Source organism: Lycorma delicatula, chromosome 1, assembly GCF_047948215.1.
Source record: "Lycorma delicatula isolate Av1 chromosome 1, ASM4794821v1, whole genome shotgun sequence".
In the NCBI taxonomy this organism is placed as follows: Eukaryota; Metazoa; Arthropoda; class Insecta; order Hemiptera; family Fulgoridae; genus Lycorma; species Lycorma delicatula.
Window position 1 is genome coordinate 307,075,348 of NC_134455.1, and position 15,641 is coordinate 307,090,988.

The 15,641-nt window shown below is 31.1% G+C and overlaps 1 protein-coding gene across 1 annotated transcript in view; it reads right to left on the reverse strand.

The window, feature by feature from the left end:
* Positions 1-15,641, reverse strand: part of mei-218 (meiotic 218) — a 46,542-nt gene that overhangs the window by 13,339 nt on the left and 17,562 nt on the right. The window contains exons 6-8 of the mRNA XM_075354411.1: positions 12,344-12,611; positions 7,052-7,217; positions 2,571-2,721 (exon numbers count right to left, since the gene is read on the reverse strand). Coding sequence (XP_075210526.1) covers positions 2,571-2,721; positions 7,052-7,217; positions 12,344-12,611 — 585 coding nt within the window. The remainder of the gene's footprint in view (positions 1-2,570; positions 2,722-7,051; positions 7,218-12,343; positions 12,612-15,641) is intronic.

The following is a 15,641-nucleotide window of genomic DNA, read 5'->3' on the forward strand; positions in this document are numbered from 1 at the left end:
ATGAAGAAAAGAAGTTTGATTGAATTTAAAAATAGGTATAACAAAAAGAAAACAAGCAACACATATAATAGCAATGTATTAAATTAAATTTTTGCTTTAAATTTATAAGGGTTACTGTCAAAAAATTATATCTGAGGATAAAAGTACTGATGCAGGTAAAGAATTAACTAATATTTGGTTCAAGAAAGACTTAAAAGTTTAAAAAAAATAAGTATAGCAGTTTTTCATGATCTCTTTTTGAGTGATAAAAGTAATTTTCATCTATCTCTCCAGACAAGTACATAAGCAAACTTTTTTTACTAGTCCATATCAATCAAAGAACTACAACAACTGAAAACCACTCACTCTATTATGAATGTACAATGGACACTCAAAACGTACCTACCTTAGAGAGTGGAGGTAAAGAGGTAGTGTCATTTTTTTTTTCAATATAGGTCGTCTCTTGCTGCCTGTAGCTTCTGAAGATACTCAGCATAGACATTACTAGTGATAGTCTGCTTGTGCTCCATGTATTCAGTCAACATAATTCCCTCACTAACTAAAAAAATTGCGGCCATGATCTTCCCACCCAATGGCTGGGTCTTGAATTTTTGGGTGTTGGGGAACCTTTACTCTTGTTTAGTCTCAAGATCCCAGTAATGAACCCATGTTTCATCACCAGTCACCAACCTGCTGAAAAAATCCGTAAGGTTCCTTTCACATAGCAGCAAGTTCTCTGCAATCAACTGCGCACGACATTGCTTTTGATGTGGTGTGAGGTTTTGTGGAACTCATTGGGAACTAACTTTTGTCATATGTAAATGGTCATGAAATATTGTTATAATGGTTCCTTCAGACACCCCACATTCTGTAGCAAGTATTGCAACCCTAACATGCCTGTCTTCCATAACCAATCCGTCCACTTTCTGGCAGATGTTGGGTGTGGTTGCTTTCACAGGTCTTCTTCTGTGGGAATCATCTTCGATGGATTCCCTGTCCCACTTAAATTGTTTGGACCAGAATTTCATTTGGTATTGCAAAGGCGCATTATCGCCATACAGTCACCATACTACTCTCATGAGGAAGTGGTCCTCTGCCGGTTACGGATAGGACATATGAGGATCACACACGAATACCTAATGTCAGGAGGGGTCCCACCCCTACGCACACGATGCAACTGCCACATGACTGTGCACCACATTCTCATGGACTGCATATGTTATGCGGCGTTGCGTCGTAAGTTTAATCTACCTAGAAACATCCGTGATATCTTGTACAATAATAACAAAATTTTGGACCGGATGCTTCTGTTTTTGCATAGTACCAGGTTACTGCAAAATATTTAATATTATCATATATATTTTAATGCTAGAAGAGTTTTTGATAATTTTTAACCTTTACTTCCAATTTTGATTTTTTTGGTTCTATGTCTTTAATTTTATTATCCAAGAAGGGACCCACCTTTTGCACAACCCATCAGAATTAGGTAAGTTTTATATAGTTTCTTTATTCTATTATTTTAACTTTTATATTTTAAAGACTTCGTCTGCGATATTAGTTTTGAGTTCTATTTTACGTTCTTGACTTTTTTTTAATAAATTTTTATTAATATAATTTTTATGATTAATATTAATTTTACACCTTCTAAGTTTTATTATTTTGGAGTTAGTTTACCCTTTTATTAATAAAATTCCGGGCGATGATAACACCCAGGCATTTTTCGCCCACAAACAAAAAAAAAACCATACTACTGTGGATGTTCTTTGGATATTTCCTTGCTTTGGTGAAAAATTTTATGACTATGATATTGGTCGATGCTCCAATTTCTGCAAATCCATTACCATAGCCAGGTTACTAACTTTGGAGGACTATTCCATCAACACGTGTAAAATAAATTCAATCACAATTAGATCATAGTACACACATATTATGAACAACATGTAGGTATAAAACATATCTCAATATGTAACTAGCAACATGCCTAGGTAGATAACTTTTTGAATACCCCTTGTATAACTGTTTGGTATATAATTGTAAACTTGGGATCATAGGCCTCCCATTATTTTTTTAGAAGAGTTGTACAGTAACTACCAATGTTACTAAAAAAATTATGTGCTAATGTTGCATGATTTTCAAGATTGAAGCTTAATGAATTTAGAGGTCAGTCTTTGATTGTAACAAAATAATGCAATCACATCACTTTACTTCAGAGCTTAATTGATCTAAGAAATTGATTTTTTTGGCATTTATTTCATGTCATGATGAAGCTCCATGGCTAATGCAATGACCATCTCATAGTTATTAAAAAGCAGTCAAAATAAAATTGATAACTTAATGATACTATTCAAAAAGGAACTGGTTAAGGTCAGAAATCTAAGAATGATAATGTATGAGAAAAGATCGAGAAGATCAAGGTGATGCAGATTTAAGACAAAGTAAACACTGTAAATAAGAAAGAATAGGTTATAGAATGACCAAAAAAAATGTTCAAATATAATTATTTACTTTTTGCATTATTACTACACTATATCCTTCATTCTGTCAGATTCTACATACAAAAGAAATTCCAATTCAAATTAAAATTAATTTACCATCTTTAAGTCAACTTCAGGCACAGAGTCATGGAGAAGGTGATTTATTCTATTTACACCAGTAGATGTAGCATTCATTAATGTATGTTTAACAAATTCTTCTATTTCAGCTTGTGACTCGCACGTGCTAATGAATGGCATTCCAAATAACCTATAAGGTACAAGAGAATAAGTAGAAGTTTTTTTACACAAACATCTTTACATATATCTCAATCCTCAGCCCATTCATTCCTACTATTCACTTATCAGATCCCATTTTTTATATATAGTTAAAATATAATTAAAAATAAAATATGTGAAATAGAGTAAAATATATGTGATTGTTCATTCTTACATGACTTTAACTGAGCTAGTTTGGGGATGAACACCTCTCAGTGTTTTAAGAGGTCTATGCTTTTATGCTTGGACCTCTCTATGCCCAAAAATAAAATAAAAAAAATCATATTTTGCAGTAAAAGGAACAGACAGATTCTTAAATAAAAGCAGAAACAAACTTAACTAAATAAACATATAGTGTACTTTGTGAATGTATCCACAGAAGTATTGCAAGAAAGAGTTTACATTCCAAATAAATAAAACTTAATTTTTTAATAATAATAAATAAATACGAAACCATATGAGACTCATTTTGAAATTTTGAGTTTGCACACGAGTACTGAATAATATGTATATATAGTGGCACAAGAGGGTTCTTTCTCCATAATGGAAAAAACTGCTATTCTTCTTAACATTCCTGCCTCCACGTTGATAATTAAAAACAGACTTTAAATCACCATCAAAAAGACTCTCTTCTGACCCTAAAATGTGGTTACAAGACATAAGCTATCAGCAATGGTACATACTCCTATAAATGAGGACATTTGTGTCCTCAAAAAGTTGTAGGTGACTTCACTGCACAGATTGGAACAGATAGAAGGAAAGATAAAGAAGTGGGCAACTCTACGAACCGATAAAACAGTGAACGACTTCTCCTTATGTCAGTCTGAAAATTATGTCAACATATTTTAAATAACTCTTTAGAAAGATGAAAACATGGAAGTCTCAGTGTAAAAGACTTGGTGAATTCCAAATAGATCATGTGAGCTATTTTGAAAATGAGCATAAGAGAAATGATGAATGTTAAAGTGAAAAAAGGACTCATGTTGATTCTGATCATTATCTAACCACAATCAAAATGAGGTTTTTACCCAAAAGCAGAAGAAAGGTGACATGAAACAGAATTCAAAAAAGAGATAATCAGAAATTGTATGACAACAAACTGGAATTCCAGGAAAAATTAAGGACCTTAAAACACAAAAGTGGCAAGAATTCAAGTTAAAATTTGTTGAAGCAGCAGAAGCTGTAGCATATTCACTGAAGAAGAAGAAATGTAAATAAGCTGGAATAAGCTATGTGATGATGCTGTAGCAGAAAGATTACGTCTATGGAAAAATTTTATGCAAGAAAAACTGAAGTAAACCTCTTAAAATTCTGGCAACAAAGGAAAGCAACTTACAAAATATTAAGAAAAGTGAAAAAGGGTTTTGAAACAAGGCTTTTAGACAAGATAAACAAAGAGTTTAAACAAAATAAGTCTAAGATAAAGAATATTGCAGATTATTTAAGTAAAAGTGGACAAAATAAATATCCCAATTCTTTGCTTTTAAGGAAGAATTATGAACTTGTGACCAACTATAGGAAAAAAGTGAAATTTTGGCAAAGTTTTTCAGGTCTTACTCAGTTGTGAGGAATCAAAGGAGAGATTCACAGAAATATTATCAGAATGGCAACACCCGAACTCATTGTGTCCAAATCTGGGAGAAATTAAGCAAATTAAAGATCTGAAAAATAATAAACCTTACAGAGAAGATTCCATCATGGCTGAAATTTGGAAGAATGCAAATGAAAATAATGTTCAAACACTTAGCAAGATTATCATGGGAATATGGGAGAAGGAGAAATTGCCAGAGGAATGGAAGGTCACTTTAATTCATCAACTTCATAAAAAAGGAGACAAGAAGGATGTCAGTAATTTCACTATTACTTGTTACATTCAAGCCTTGCTCACCAGACCAGAAAAACAAATGGACCCATGTATAGAAGAATATCAAGGGGGTTTTGCCAAACAGATTTATAACTTGAAATGGTAATTAGAAAATATAATGTTACAAGCAAAAATACAGTGATCAGCTTTGTAGATTTTATGAAGGCAATGATTCCACTTGCTGAACATCATTATTCAACATACTTAATTTGGTGCAGATGAGAAAACTTGCCAGCCTCAGTAACATGAGTGGCAGCATCTCGGCCTTTCATCTGGAAGTGCTGGGTTCAAATCCCAGTCAGGCATGGCATTTTCACACACGCTACAAATCATCCATCTCATCCTCTGAAGCAATACCTAATGGTGGCTCTGGAGGTTAAAAAAAAAGAGAAAACATTGAACCTTGTAAGATTAATCCTAACAGGAACAATTTCAAATGTTAAATTCAAAGGAGCAATCTTGCAGCCATTCAGTATTCAGATGGGTGTAAGGCAAGGAGATGGCCTACCCCACTTCTTTTCAATGTGGTCTTGGGAAAGGTCATTAGGGAATGAAGGGAGATCTACAAAGAAAAGAAAATTAGAAAAGTTATATTAGGATATGCTAAAAAAACCTTTTCCCTTTCTTTTCCTGTTTAGCCTCCGGTAACTACCGTTTATAGATAATACTTCAGAGGATGAATGAGGATGATATGTATGAGTGTAAATGAAGTGTATTCTTGTACATTCTCAGTTCGACCATTCCTGAGATGTGTGGTTAATTGAAAACCCAACCACCAAAGAACACCGGTATCCACGATCTAGTATTCAAATCAATGTAAAAAAACTGGCTTTACTAGGACTTGAATGCTGGAACTCTCGCCTTCCAAATCAGCTGATTTGGGAAGACGCGTTCACCACTAGACCAACCCGGTGGGTCACGCTAAAAAAAAAAAACCTGAACATGGATTACATCACTTTTGAAGGCGATCACCCATCACAACAGCTGTTCACGTAGAATGATTTCCCATTTTCAAACTTTTTCAGCATTTCATACCACCATGACACAAATGCCATCTGATTGTCGGTCAAGTTATGTGCCACCCAAAGGATACAAAACTTTTTAACTTGAAGGTCCTTACACAATAGCATTAACTGCAGATCCAGTAGAGATTATCATCTCTATTTGGTGGTATGTCACATGTCTGTCTGTCTCAAGCAATTTTTGTACTGCAGCAATGTTTTCCTCAGTCACAGATGAAGACAGTCAACCTGACCTTGGAGCATCCTCAATCTAGGTATCACCTAAATATTCCTCTTCAAGACAATCCTCTTCAAGCATAGGAGTCATTTTCCCTTAACACTGATCAATACTTAACCCACGTAAAAAATTGCCAGGTATTCAGTTTTTGATCATGATGACACCACTACCTTTTTTTACTAACACAGTTAAAAGGCAAATGACACTGAGACAGTGTCAGATATAAACCTCTCTAAACACATGCTAACTTGTAACTCCCTATGATGATCCATTCAGTCAAAAGGTTCATTCTGCTGGTGGTAAACTTTATTGCTACCAAAGGCAAGGAAGAAAATTTGAAAAAATTTGTAAAACATTATAAAACCAGATTATAAAACATTAGTAATCACTGAATGTGATAGTTTTTCTTTTGGGGCAAACAACCCAGGAAGTTATTAATTAGGTTATAGAGTCCAAATAATTACTGCTAAATTTTGAGCTAAATCTTAATAAGCAATAGCTATAAAAATACACAAAATAAACTTTGGAAATAGCTGCATGTCGTTTCCAAAGTTATCTTCTAAATAAAAATAAAAATAAGGGTTTTTGAAGGAACCTAGCACATAAATGAATATATGAAAGTAAATTGGGTAAACAAATTCATCACATTAGGGAAAAAATAAGTTATTCATTTATAAATGAAGCTTTCTCATGAAAGTTATACATAAAAATTTACAAGCCATTTTCATCTATGTATGCATAGTTACATAATAAAAGCTTAATTCATAATGGAAGAATTTCACTCACATTTTCAGACTGCACAAATAAATTTCATTAAGTGAATAGTATTAATACAATTGGTTTTATTTTTGAATAATAAATAAATTAATAAATATAAATTAAATAAATAAATAATAAATTCCTGAAGGAATTTGAGGTTAATATGCTTAAAATTAGACATTATTCCATCAAAACAATCTTACATTGTTTCTTTTATAATTGCTTTCAGATAACCCAAGTGAAAGTGAATAATGCTCATATAAGTGCTTCTAAAAAGCTTTAAGGTCATTCATAGCATAAGGACATCCTACTGCTTCTCATATAAGTACAGGACTCATAGCGCACACAGTCTCATTATTTAATAAGGTATAATTTATGTATATATATATATATATATATATATAATTATTTTTATTTCTTTCCTTAAAACATGCACTGAATATATAAAATAAAAGCTTACTCAATAACAGAAAGAAGACTTTGTTTACTTTTATTCCTGATAATTGGCTTATAATTATATTCTGTCCATACCGAACATGATAATGGATAACAAGGTGAATAATTCAGAGAGGGGCCAAATTTTTGTGCACCTTGCATTTCCAGTTGTACTTCACCATTCTCCAGAGCTATAAACATATGACCAGTAATTAAAACTAATTGAAAAATTATTTCTATGCAAGTTATAATATGAATCATAAAGGGGACGTAACGAAGAAATGGAAATAATATCAGAATATGATCTACAAGTGAAAAAAAAAAAAATAAAAATACATAATCATGGGTTCAGAAACACTTCACATTTGAGTTGTAGCTTGCAAAATATTTCATTCTGTTCATTGCAAATAGTAAAATCAAGCCATACTGAAATTCTTGAAATTTAAGGGATAAATTTAACGCTTTCATGTATTTTTGGACCAGGAAATTCTGAAAATATGTGTCCTAGAATTACATCTCTAGTCATTTTTTAGAAAATTACAGAAAAATACTGGTGTCTTAAACACAATTTCTTGAGTTTGATGTACAACTTTGTTAAATTATGAAAAACAAACTAAAGTTAACAAAAACATTTGTAGAAAATTTAATTGTGTGAAAATCTGTGTAAGTAATGCCATCTGAAGATTATGAAGAGTTAAAAGATTTGACTTTAATTAAAACAGACTAAAAAAATGCTGTATTTTAATTTTAAAACAAAAGTTTCATTTTAATATTGGAAGATATTTATTAAAAATAAATAAATAAAAAAACAAACATAGTATTATAATAACACTAATCAACACAAAATTTGTATCTAACACGTTAAACAACTTTTCTTGTAATTTGGGTGCTGATTTCAAATATGGTGTTGAAAATGTGTTACCACGTGAAGGTGTTATGTAAATCATAAATTTGTAAACATTTTTTGTAATTAATTATTAATAAAGAAAAAATAAATAAATATATACACTGTACCATGAGAAGTACATACATACAAACATGTCTGTCTGGCGACATCATATAGAAATCTGTTGTCTTCTACAGAGCTTAAAATCTTATTCAGTCTAGCTTCACTTGCCTATACTGTGTGCTATATTTCACAGAGTAATTAGTGTTTTACTATATTTTCATCAATTCAAAATATATCTGAATACAAATATGCCTTTTATTCTTGAAATATAATGTACATTTGTTGTATTTCATAACACAAAAGTGATTTTTATAGTTTTTATTTGCTAACATGACTTCTGAAAAACTTTGTGGATGTTCAAATCATCCAGAAAATTTTTGCGATGTCTGTGGTAAATTTACACCTAAATCTCAAAGAAAGACTATTTTTGAATTGAAAAAAAAAAACAGCTTATAAATTTTCTTTTCATTGTGTGGGGATCAAGATAAAATCTGGGTGCCTCATGTTATTTGCATATTGTGCTCAATAACTCTTAACTGAATGGTTGAAGGGGTAATGGCGAGCCATGCCTTTTGCAGTACCAATGGTTTGGCGTGAACCTAAGGACTACATCACTACCTATTACTTTTGTATGACAAATATATTTTGATTTTCATTAAAAAATAGAAAGTTCATAAAATATGCAGATTTATCATCAGTTCTGAAGCTGGCACCACACAGAGAGGAGCAGATTAGATATTGTGATTAGACATTGTTAGAAGAACAATCTGAAAATGAAGCAGACAAGATACAGAATGTTGAAGAATTTCTTCCTGTGCCTAATAAGAAATTCCTGATTTCATTCAACAACATGAATTTAATGATTTAGTTCACAATTTAATGTTATCAAAGCAGCTACTTGAACTTTTGGGGACTAGACTGCAACAGTGTAACCTTTTAGTGGAAAAAACAAAAGTTACTAAATTTAGAACACAAAATAAAACTCTTTCAACTTATTTTACTAAGAAAAATTCATTGTGCATTTGTACTGATGTCCATCGACTATAAAAGAGCTTGGAATTCAGCATATTCCTGAAGAATGGCGTCTTTTTACTGACTCTTCTTAAGTTAGCATGCAAGCAGTGCATAATGGTAGCAAACAGCCATCCAATCCATTAGCTGAAGCAGTTCGACATGAAAGAAATGTATGAAAATATAGCATCAATATTAGAAGCAACAAAACAGTGATACTTTTTGTATCACAACAAAATACAAAGAACATATCTACAATAATAAACATATTATATCTCTTACATTATTTTCAGGATACAAATATTTTTGCTTATTAGACATTTGATGTCTTTAATATAAAATGCCGCACCATTATGCATACGATGCAACTGCCACTTGACTGTGCGCTACAACTTTGTGGATTGCATGTGTTATGCAGACTTATGTCGTAAATTTAAGTTGCCCAGAAATATTCGCCGAATCCTGGGCAAGATCAGTAAGTTTTAGACTGGGTATTGATATTTCTACGATGTATTTGTTTTTTGCATAAAATTTAATATTGTGTTTGTCATGTAAAACATTAATTTTTTTATTCATTTTTGTTTATTCTTATATATATTTTGTTTTTGTGTTGAACACATTTTTTTAGTGTAGCTTTTTCTTATAATTGCTATGGTTTTTATGTTAGTTCTTTAATCTTTCTGTTATCCAAGAAGGGGCCTTTACACCCCTCTCGGACTTTGATAAATTCTATTTTATGTTTATTATTTTTATTTTTGCGTCTTATTGTTAAGATTCCGACTGTAATATCAGTTTTTACTAAGTATTTAGTGATATTTTATCTGTGTTATTAGTTGTAAGTTTTAGTTTTTTAATATTTCATTTTTTAGCCTAGTATTAGTTTTTTTTTTATATTTTATTCCAGGGAAAGATAACGCGAAAGCCTTTTTTGCTCTCCAAAAGAGAAAAAAAATGTAAAAGCTAACTTATCACTTAGATACCAAGATATAATTTTATTATTATTTTACATTGTTTGTTTATTATTCAGTGCTTGAAAAGGTATAAAGTACCAGCAATGAAAAATGCTTGTTAAAATATCTATTTGATTATAAACAATAATTTTAAAATAATAATAAACAATTTAAAATAAATAAATTTTTGTTCCATAAAGGAATCTGATGATTTTATATTTTTCATCTACCCATACCTCTACACATTTATACATGGAAATAAATTTGTATATATGTAGTTAATTTAATCATCAAGACATCAAATACAGGACATATATTCAAAATCTGAAATATACTACTTGCAATATACCTAAACACTGACTACTTTCTGAGGTAGTGAAGTATAAATAATAAAACAGCCTTTGTTGAAACAGAAGTAAAGTGAGCCATCATAACTGAAAAACAAGATAGAAAGTTGTAAGTTGAAAAAAGTTCAATTTTAGTTTTTACATTAGTAAGTTTTTACAGCAGGTTCTTTACCTGCTGTAAAGAACGTCTGTTCAAGAACTTGTGCATCAATGCTATTAAACAATGAAATATAGCAAAGGGAGATTTTTATTCTAAAAAATAATGGGTGTCAGTGGTATAGAAAGATACTAATTGTCAACTCATTTTTAAATGATGTTTAATTGCTATCTAGTTTATTGTTGGAATGTATACTGATTTGCATTTATTTTTATTAAGAAAACATGTGATATAAATTAACATATTGCAAACAATAGCAAAAGTTGTAATAAACATAAGAAAAGAAACATTTTTAAGAAGTATTGGGAAAAGTTATGTTACATATTAAGGTATTGAAAATTCCATCATTGATGTTAACGTTTCATCTTCTACTCAATCATGTAATTTTTCAAATTATCTGGTTTGTTTGAATGATTTATGAAGGTAAAAAATCTTGAATATATATATATATGCTACCCAATATGATGAAAATTAGGATCCATTTCTCATAAAGGTAGTTCAAAATCAAGCCAAGATCTTCTCAATTCTTGTCAAATATTTTTATTATGATTTATCATGGTTTTTATGATCAACAAATGTATTTAAATCATGTCCTTTACATTTAAAATTTTTTTTTTACAATTTTCTTTTTCTACAATAAATATCTAGCAATTGAATCTAACACAATCATACAAAGAAAACATCTGTTATGTCAAAGACATTTTTGTCAGAGATATGTCTCTTATTATAAAAGGTAGATTCTCTTAAATAAAAACTTAAAATAAAAGACAACAATGTCATCACAGAATCTGAAAAATCTTAGTTCTGTATGAAGCAAAGCAATATTGAAATTAAATTAAGTATTGTGAGACAAATTTGAAGGAAGGTTAGTTGATGAGAAGGTTGAAAGTGGCTTCTGTGGCACGAGTGATTTATCTCATCCTCTGAAGCAATACCTAACAGTAGTCCTGGGGGTTAGATGGCATAAAATAAATGTTTAAAAAAAATTGAAATATATTTAAGCATATCATATTCTAACAAATTGTGTTCTAAAATTATAAGAACCTCTTAAATTTTCTGTTATTTTTCATCATCAAATATTAAATTTCATTAATATTTTGTGACTTGAGATAATGTGGACACCCTGTTATAATATTATTGTTCAAAATTATCATTTTATTTCATTATATTGAATTTTTTATCTAAATGATGTGTTAAAGTTTAATGCATTTAATATTAAGCACAATAACATATACTAGGTATTTTTATCATACTTTTCAGGCCTTTCATCACAATAATGAAAAATGTTCATATAAACATAGGTTTGAAAAATGCTTTATTTTTTAGTTCAGCTCTAAAGGTCAAATATTGTTGTACCATGTTGGCTGCAGTACTGGTTACATATGTCCTATAAGAACATTTACAGTGAGGTGTCCTATTGTGCTCTCAATTTCCCTTCTGTGTGGTACAGGTCATAAGTAATTGGTAAAGAAATGCAAAATTTATCATTTTGAAATGATACCAGATGTATAGGATTGGTAAGGATTGATAACGTTAAAAAAGGCAATGCTTACAAGATACGGATGTCCTATAATGAACAAATGTAAATGTGATTCCCAGACAATGGAGACTTGTAACATACAAAAATTACATTCAAGAAGAAAAATTCCGCAGCCATCATTATACTTAAATTCTATGGACACAGAGTATTAAGCAAAATAGGTGGTTTTATATTTATTCTTAAATGGTTCTCAGAACTACATTTCCCAAACCTAGAAAAGCATACTTTTCAAGTCTACTTTATTGGGTTTCAAAACAACTTTCTCAGAAACTACTGGAGATGCAGTTCTGGAACCCATTTTTTTTTTTTTAATTTTTCATTAAATATATATATATATATATATATAAATCAATTCATTATTACCCTTTTTAATTTGTAGTGTAATAGAGGAATGAGATTGTTCAAATTTTGACCAATCACTTATATAGCATATTCCACCATCAGCCATCAGCAGTGGACCAGCTTCAAGCCAAATAGTGTCTGATTCAATATTAAGAAATGATTTATCTGATGAAATATTAAACATTCCACCAGTTATCACTCTTCGAGATAGTTTAGTACTGCAGTGACTCAGCAGTGACTTGCCGTCTGTACCCAAACATAACAAATGAACTGGTTTGCTATTTGATCCCTGAAATCAGATAAATAAACAAAGACAATATTGCTCATAATAACAAATAAAAGTAATGAAATTTACTTAACTACACAAGTTATTTATAAGTGAAAAAAACTGGCCAATAAAAATATTATTTTGTAAGAGAATAAAATTTTAAACCTAAAATTTGCTTTGTGTTTCTTATGGTACAATGGAAAGTGATTCATACTGTAGAGTATGTTTTAGTAAATCCATTTAGTGTAATTTCCTGTAAGAATACTTAGGGCTGACTATCTGAGAGGTACTAACTTTTTAATAGAGGAATATTTTATTTTCATGAATGAACTAATAACTATTTTTGCCCTATATCTAAAGGTGTATTGTGAAGCTGATAAAGAGAAAAATGTACTATGAACTGCAAGAGTTAATCAGGTATCTTTAATAAATCTTTCTTATTATTAAATAATTATTAAAACTTATAAATTAAAAATGATCCTCCTTTAAATTACAAAGATTATTAAATCCTTTCACAGCTAATTACGATTCTTTTGTAGAGTTGCTTGTGAAAATGTTGTTCACTGCTCCCATCTTAAAAGAATTAGGAAACCTCTTTAGTATGCGGTCAGATAATACACATTTATTCTGTGTTGTATTTTCTCAGTTAATATGTTATTTTTGTCAAATATGATGACCTTGTTAATTTTACATTCAACCGTTTTTAAATCTTGATTAACATGTGGTGTTCTATGCTTGCATGTTATTGGTGTCTTTGTACACATGTCTTTTTTCCGAGGAAATCTAATACGGGTTTTACACTTGTTTCCACCAAAAGTCAACTTTTCACTTTTAGTGGAAACATATATAAGGAAAGGCCTATACCCAACTTATTTAATATATGTTGAAAATATGATAAAAATAGAGAATGAAGGGATTAGTTTCAAGCAAAGGAAATGGACTGAATAAGATATTCAGCTGAAAAAAAAAGTTCAAATGACTGAATAGAAAATTAATGTTAAAAACACAAATAATAAAGATAGTTGACAATAAGCCAATGAAGTCTATAAAGAAGATGGAAAAACTGAACAGGTAATACAATCTAGCTTAATTAGGAAGCAAGTAATATAATTGCAAAAGTTAAAAGGAAATAAAAACTACAACAGCAATGGCTAAGGAAGTTGTAAATAGAATGACGTATCTATTATCCAATAAACAGAATTAAATTTGAAAAAAAGAATTAGAATTGTTATGTTACTACATTTTATTTTCAAACACAACTGGTAATAAACTGTACTTAGGGATTATCATCAAAAAAATAATATAAATACTAATATAAAATGTAAAAATGATATTATGTATATTTTCGCAGCTAGATCTGAAACCAATGGGCAGTTATAAAAAATTGTAGTTAAACTTCTGTACTAAATAAAATATTTATTATACGAGGGATATCTGTAAACTAAAGACCGCTGGGAAATTTCTCTCTTTATGTTTGGCGAATCTGTGTCGATCAACCACCACTTACACGACCATCATGACGGCGTACCTGTACTTTTACTTAATTTTTCATCTCAGTCTTCTTTTTGATCAATAAGTGTAAACTTTTCCAACATTACGTAACCTTCCTCACTATCAACGTAGGCGGTATGTACGTGACGATAGTTTCGTGAATAATGAGACAGTATGCAGCCGTATTCGCAGGTATATAATTTTTAGTTTCAAAATCGATACGTACATCGACTGTTCCTGTTTTAAGTGATTCGTTCTGCTTGGAACAATCGATAACGATCAACGGCACATTATTTTGGAAATCTGTCAAACTGTAAGCAGGACATTCATCCTCTGACTTGTAATAACCGGAGTGAAAGCTGGCAAACATTTCATACTTCACATTTATATCACCCTGCAGGTTAATGTAGGGATAGTATTGTGAATTCAAATACAGTCGTACGTTTACCAACTCACACAAATCGAAATTAGTCAAAGTTTTTGTTGCTTTATCTTTTCTATCTGTTTGTAAACCGAATATCATATATCTCGGTTTCTCCGTTCGCGGACACGTTTTTACCGTCCAAGAGTGAATGTTTGTTTGCGGTAGAGCCGGATACTCATGTACCTGCCATGTACAAATCGCCAACGGTCTATCTCGTTCTACAACCTTTAACAACTGCAATCGTATTGTATCGGTTACGTGAACATATGGAATTTTCCACGCCACCTTAATCACCTTTAACTTAGAATCAGGCGCATCTTTCGTAGATACAAGCGCATTTACGTGGCTGGAAGATCTAAGTAAGACCAATTCTTGTTTCGCATTCAATATTATGTGTTTATAGTCTTCGGCGAAACCCATAAGCATACGCAAAGGCACATAGAAGCAAAATCGTCCCGTTTTTTTTATCTAAAGTAAATTTACCGTCAGATTAAACTTCCAACCGAAGTTTTCCAAACTATTCTCCTCGCTTTTACGTAACTACAGAATATTTTTTATTGTAGCAGTAATTCCCAACTTTTGCACTCGACACAATTCCGTTCCATTTATTTCACACCGTATCTCCTCAAACAGAAACGGAACCGCGTTGTTAGTAAATGTTGACTCCACCGCTTTTTTATCTCCATTTTTAGTAGTTAATGTACCTTCGACCATCAAAAAACTTCTATACGGTAATGTGTACACGTCTTGTTGGTGAATCGGTATCCGGATCTCATCGTTGTTGTTATAAGTCGACGATGCATGCGGTAAATGGGTGTGGTACTCAAATTGAGTTATTGTGTTATCATATGAAACACTTTCACCAATGTCTAACATATCTGCTGTTGCCATTACGATTCACCTGCGTAAAGCCGAGTTTGCGAAGAAACACGTTCCGCGATGTTAACCCTCTGGTGTTCAAAGATAGACTGATCGGTTTGCGTATCGTACCGCCGCTGTTGTATATTAGTCCCATTTTCTAATCTTCGTCTTAAATGTAATCTCACGGTTATTGTCTCACCGCGGAAATTTATCAGTTTTCTGTTCTGATCTGTAAACCTTAAAGTGATTTCGTTTATATTCCTTGTATTTACCGG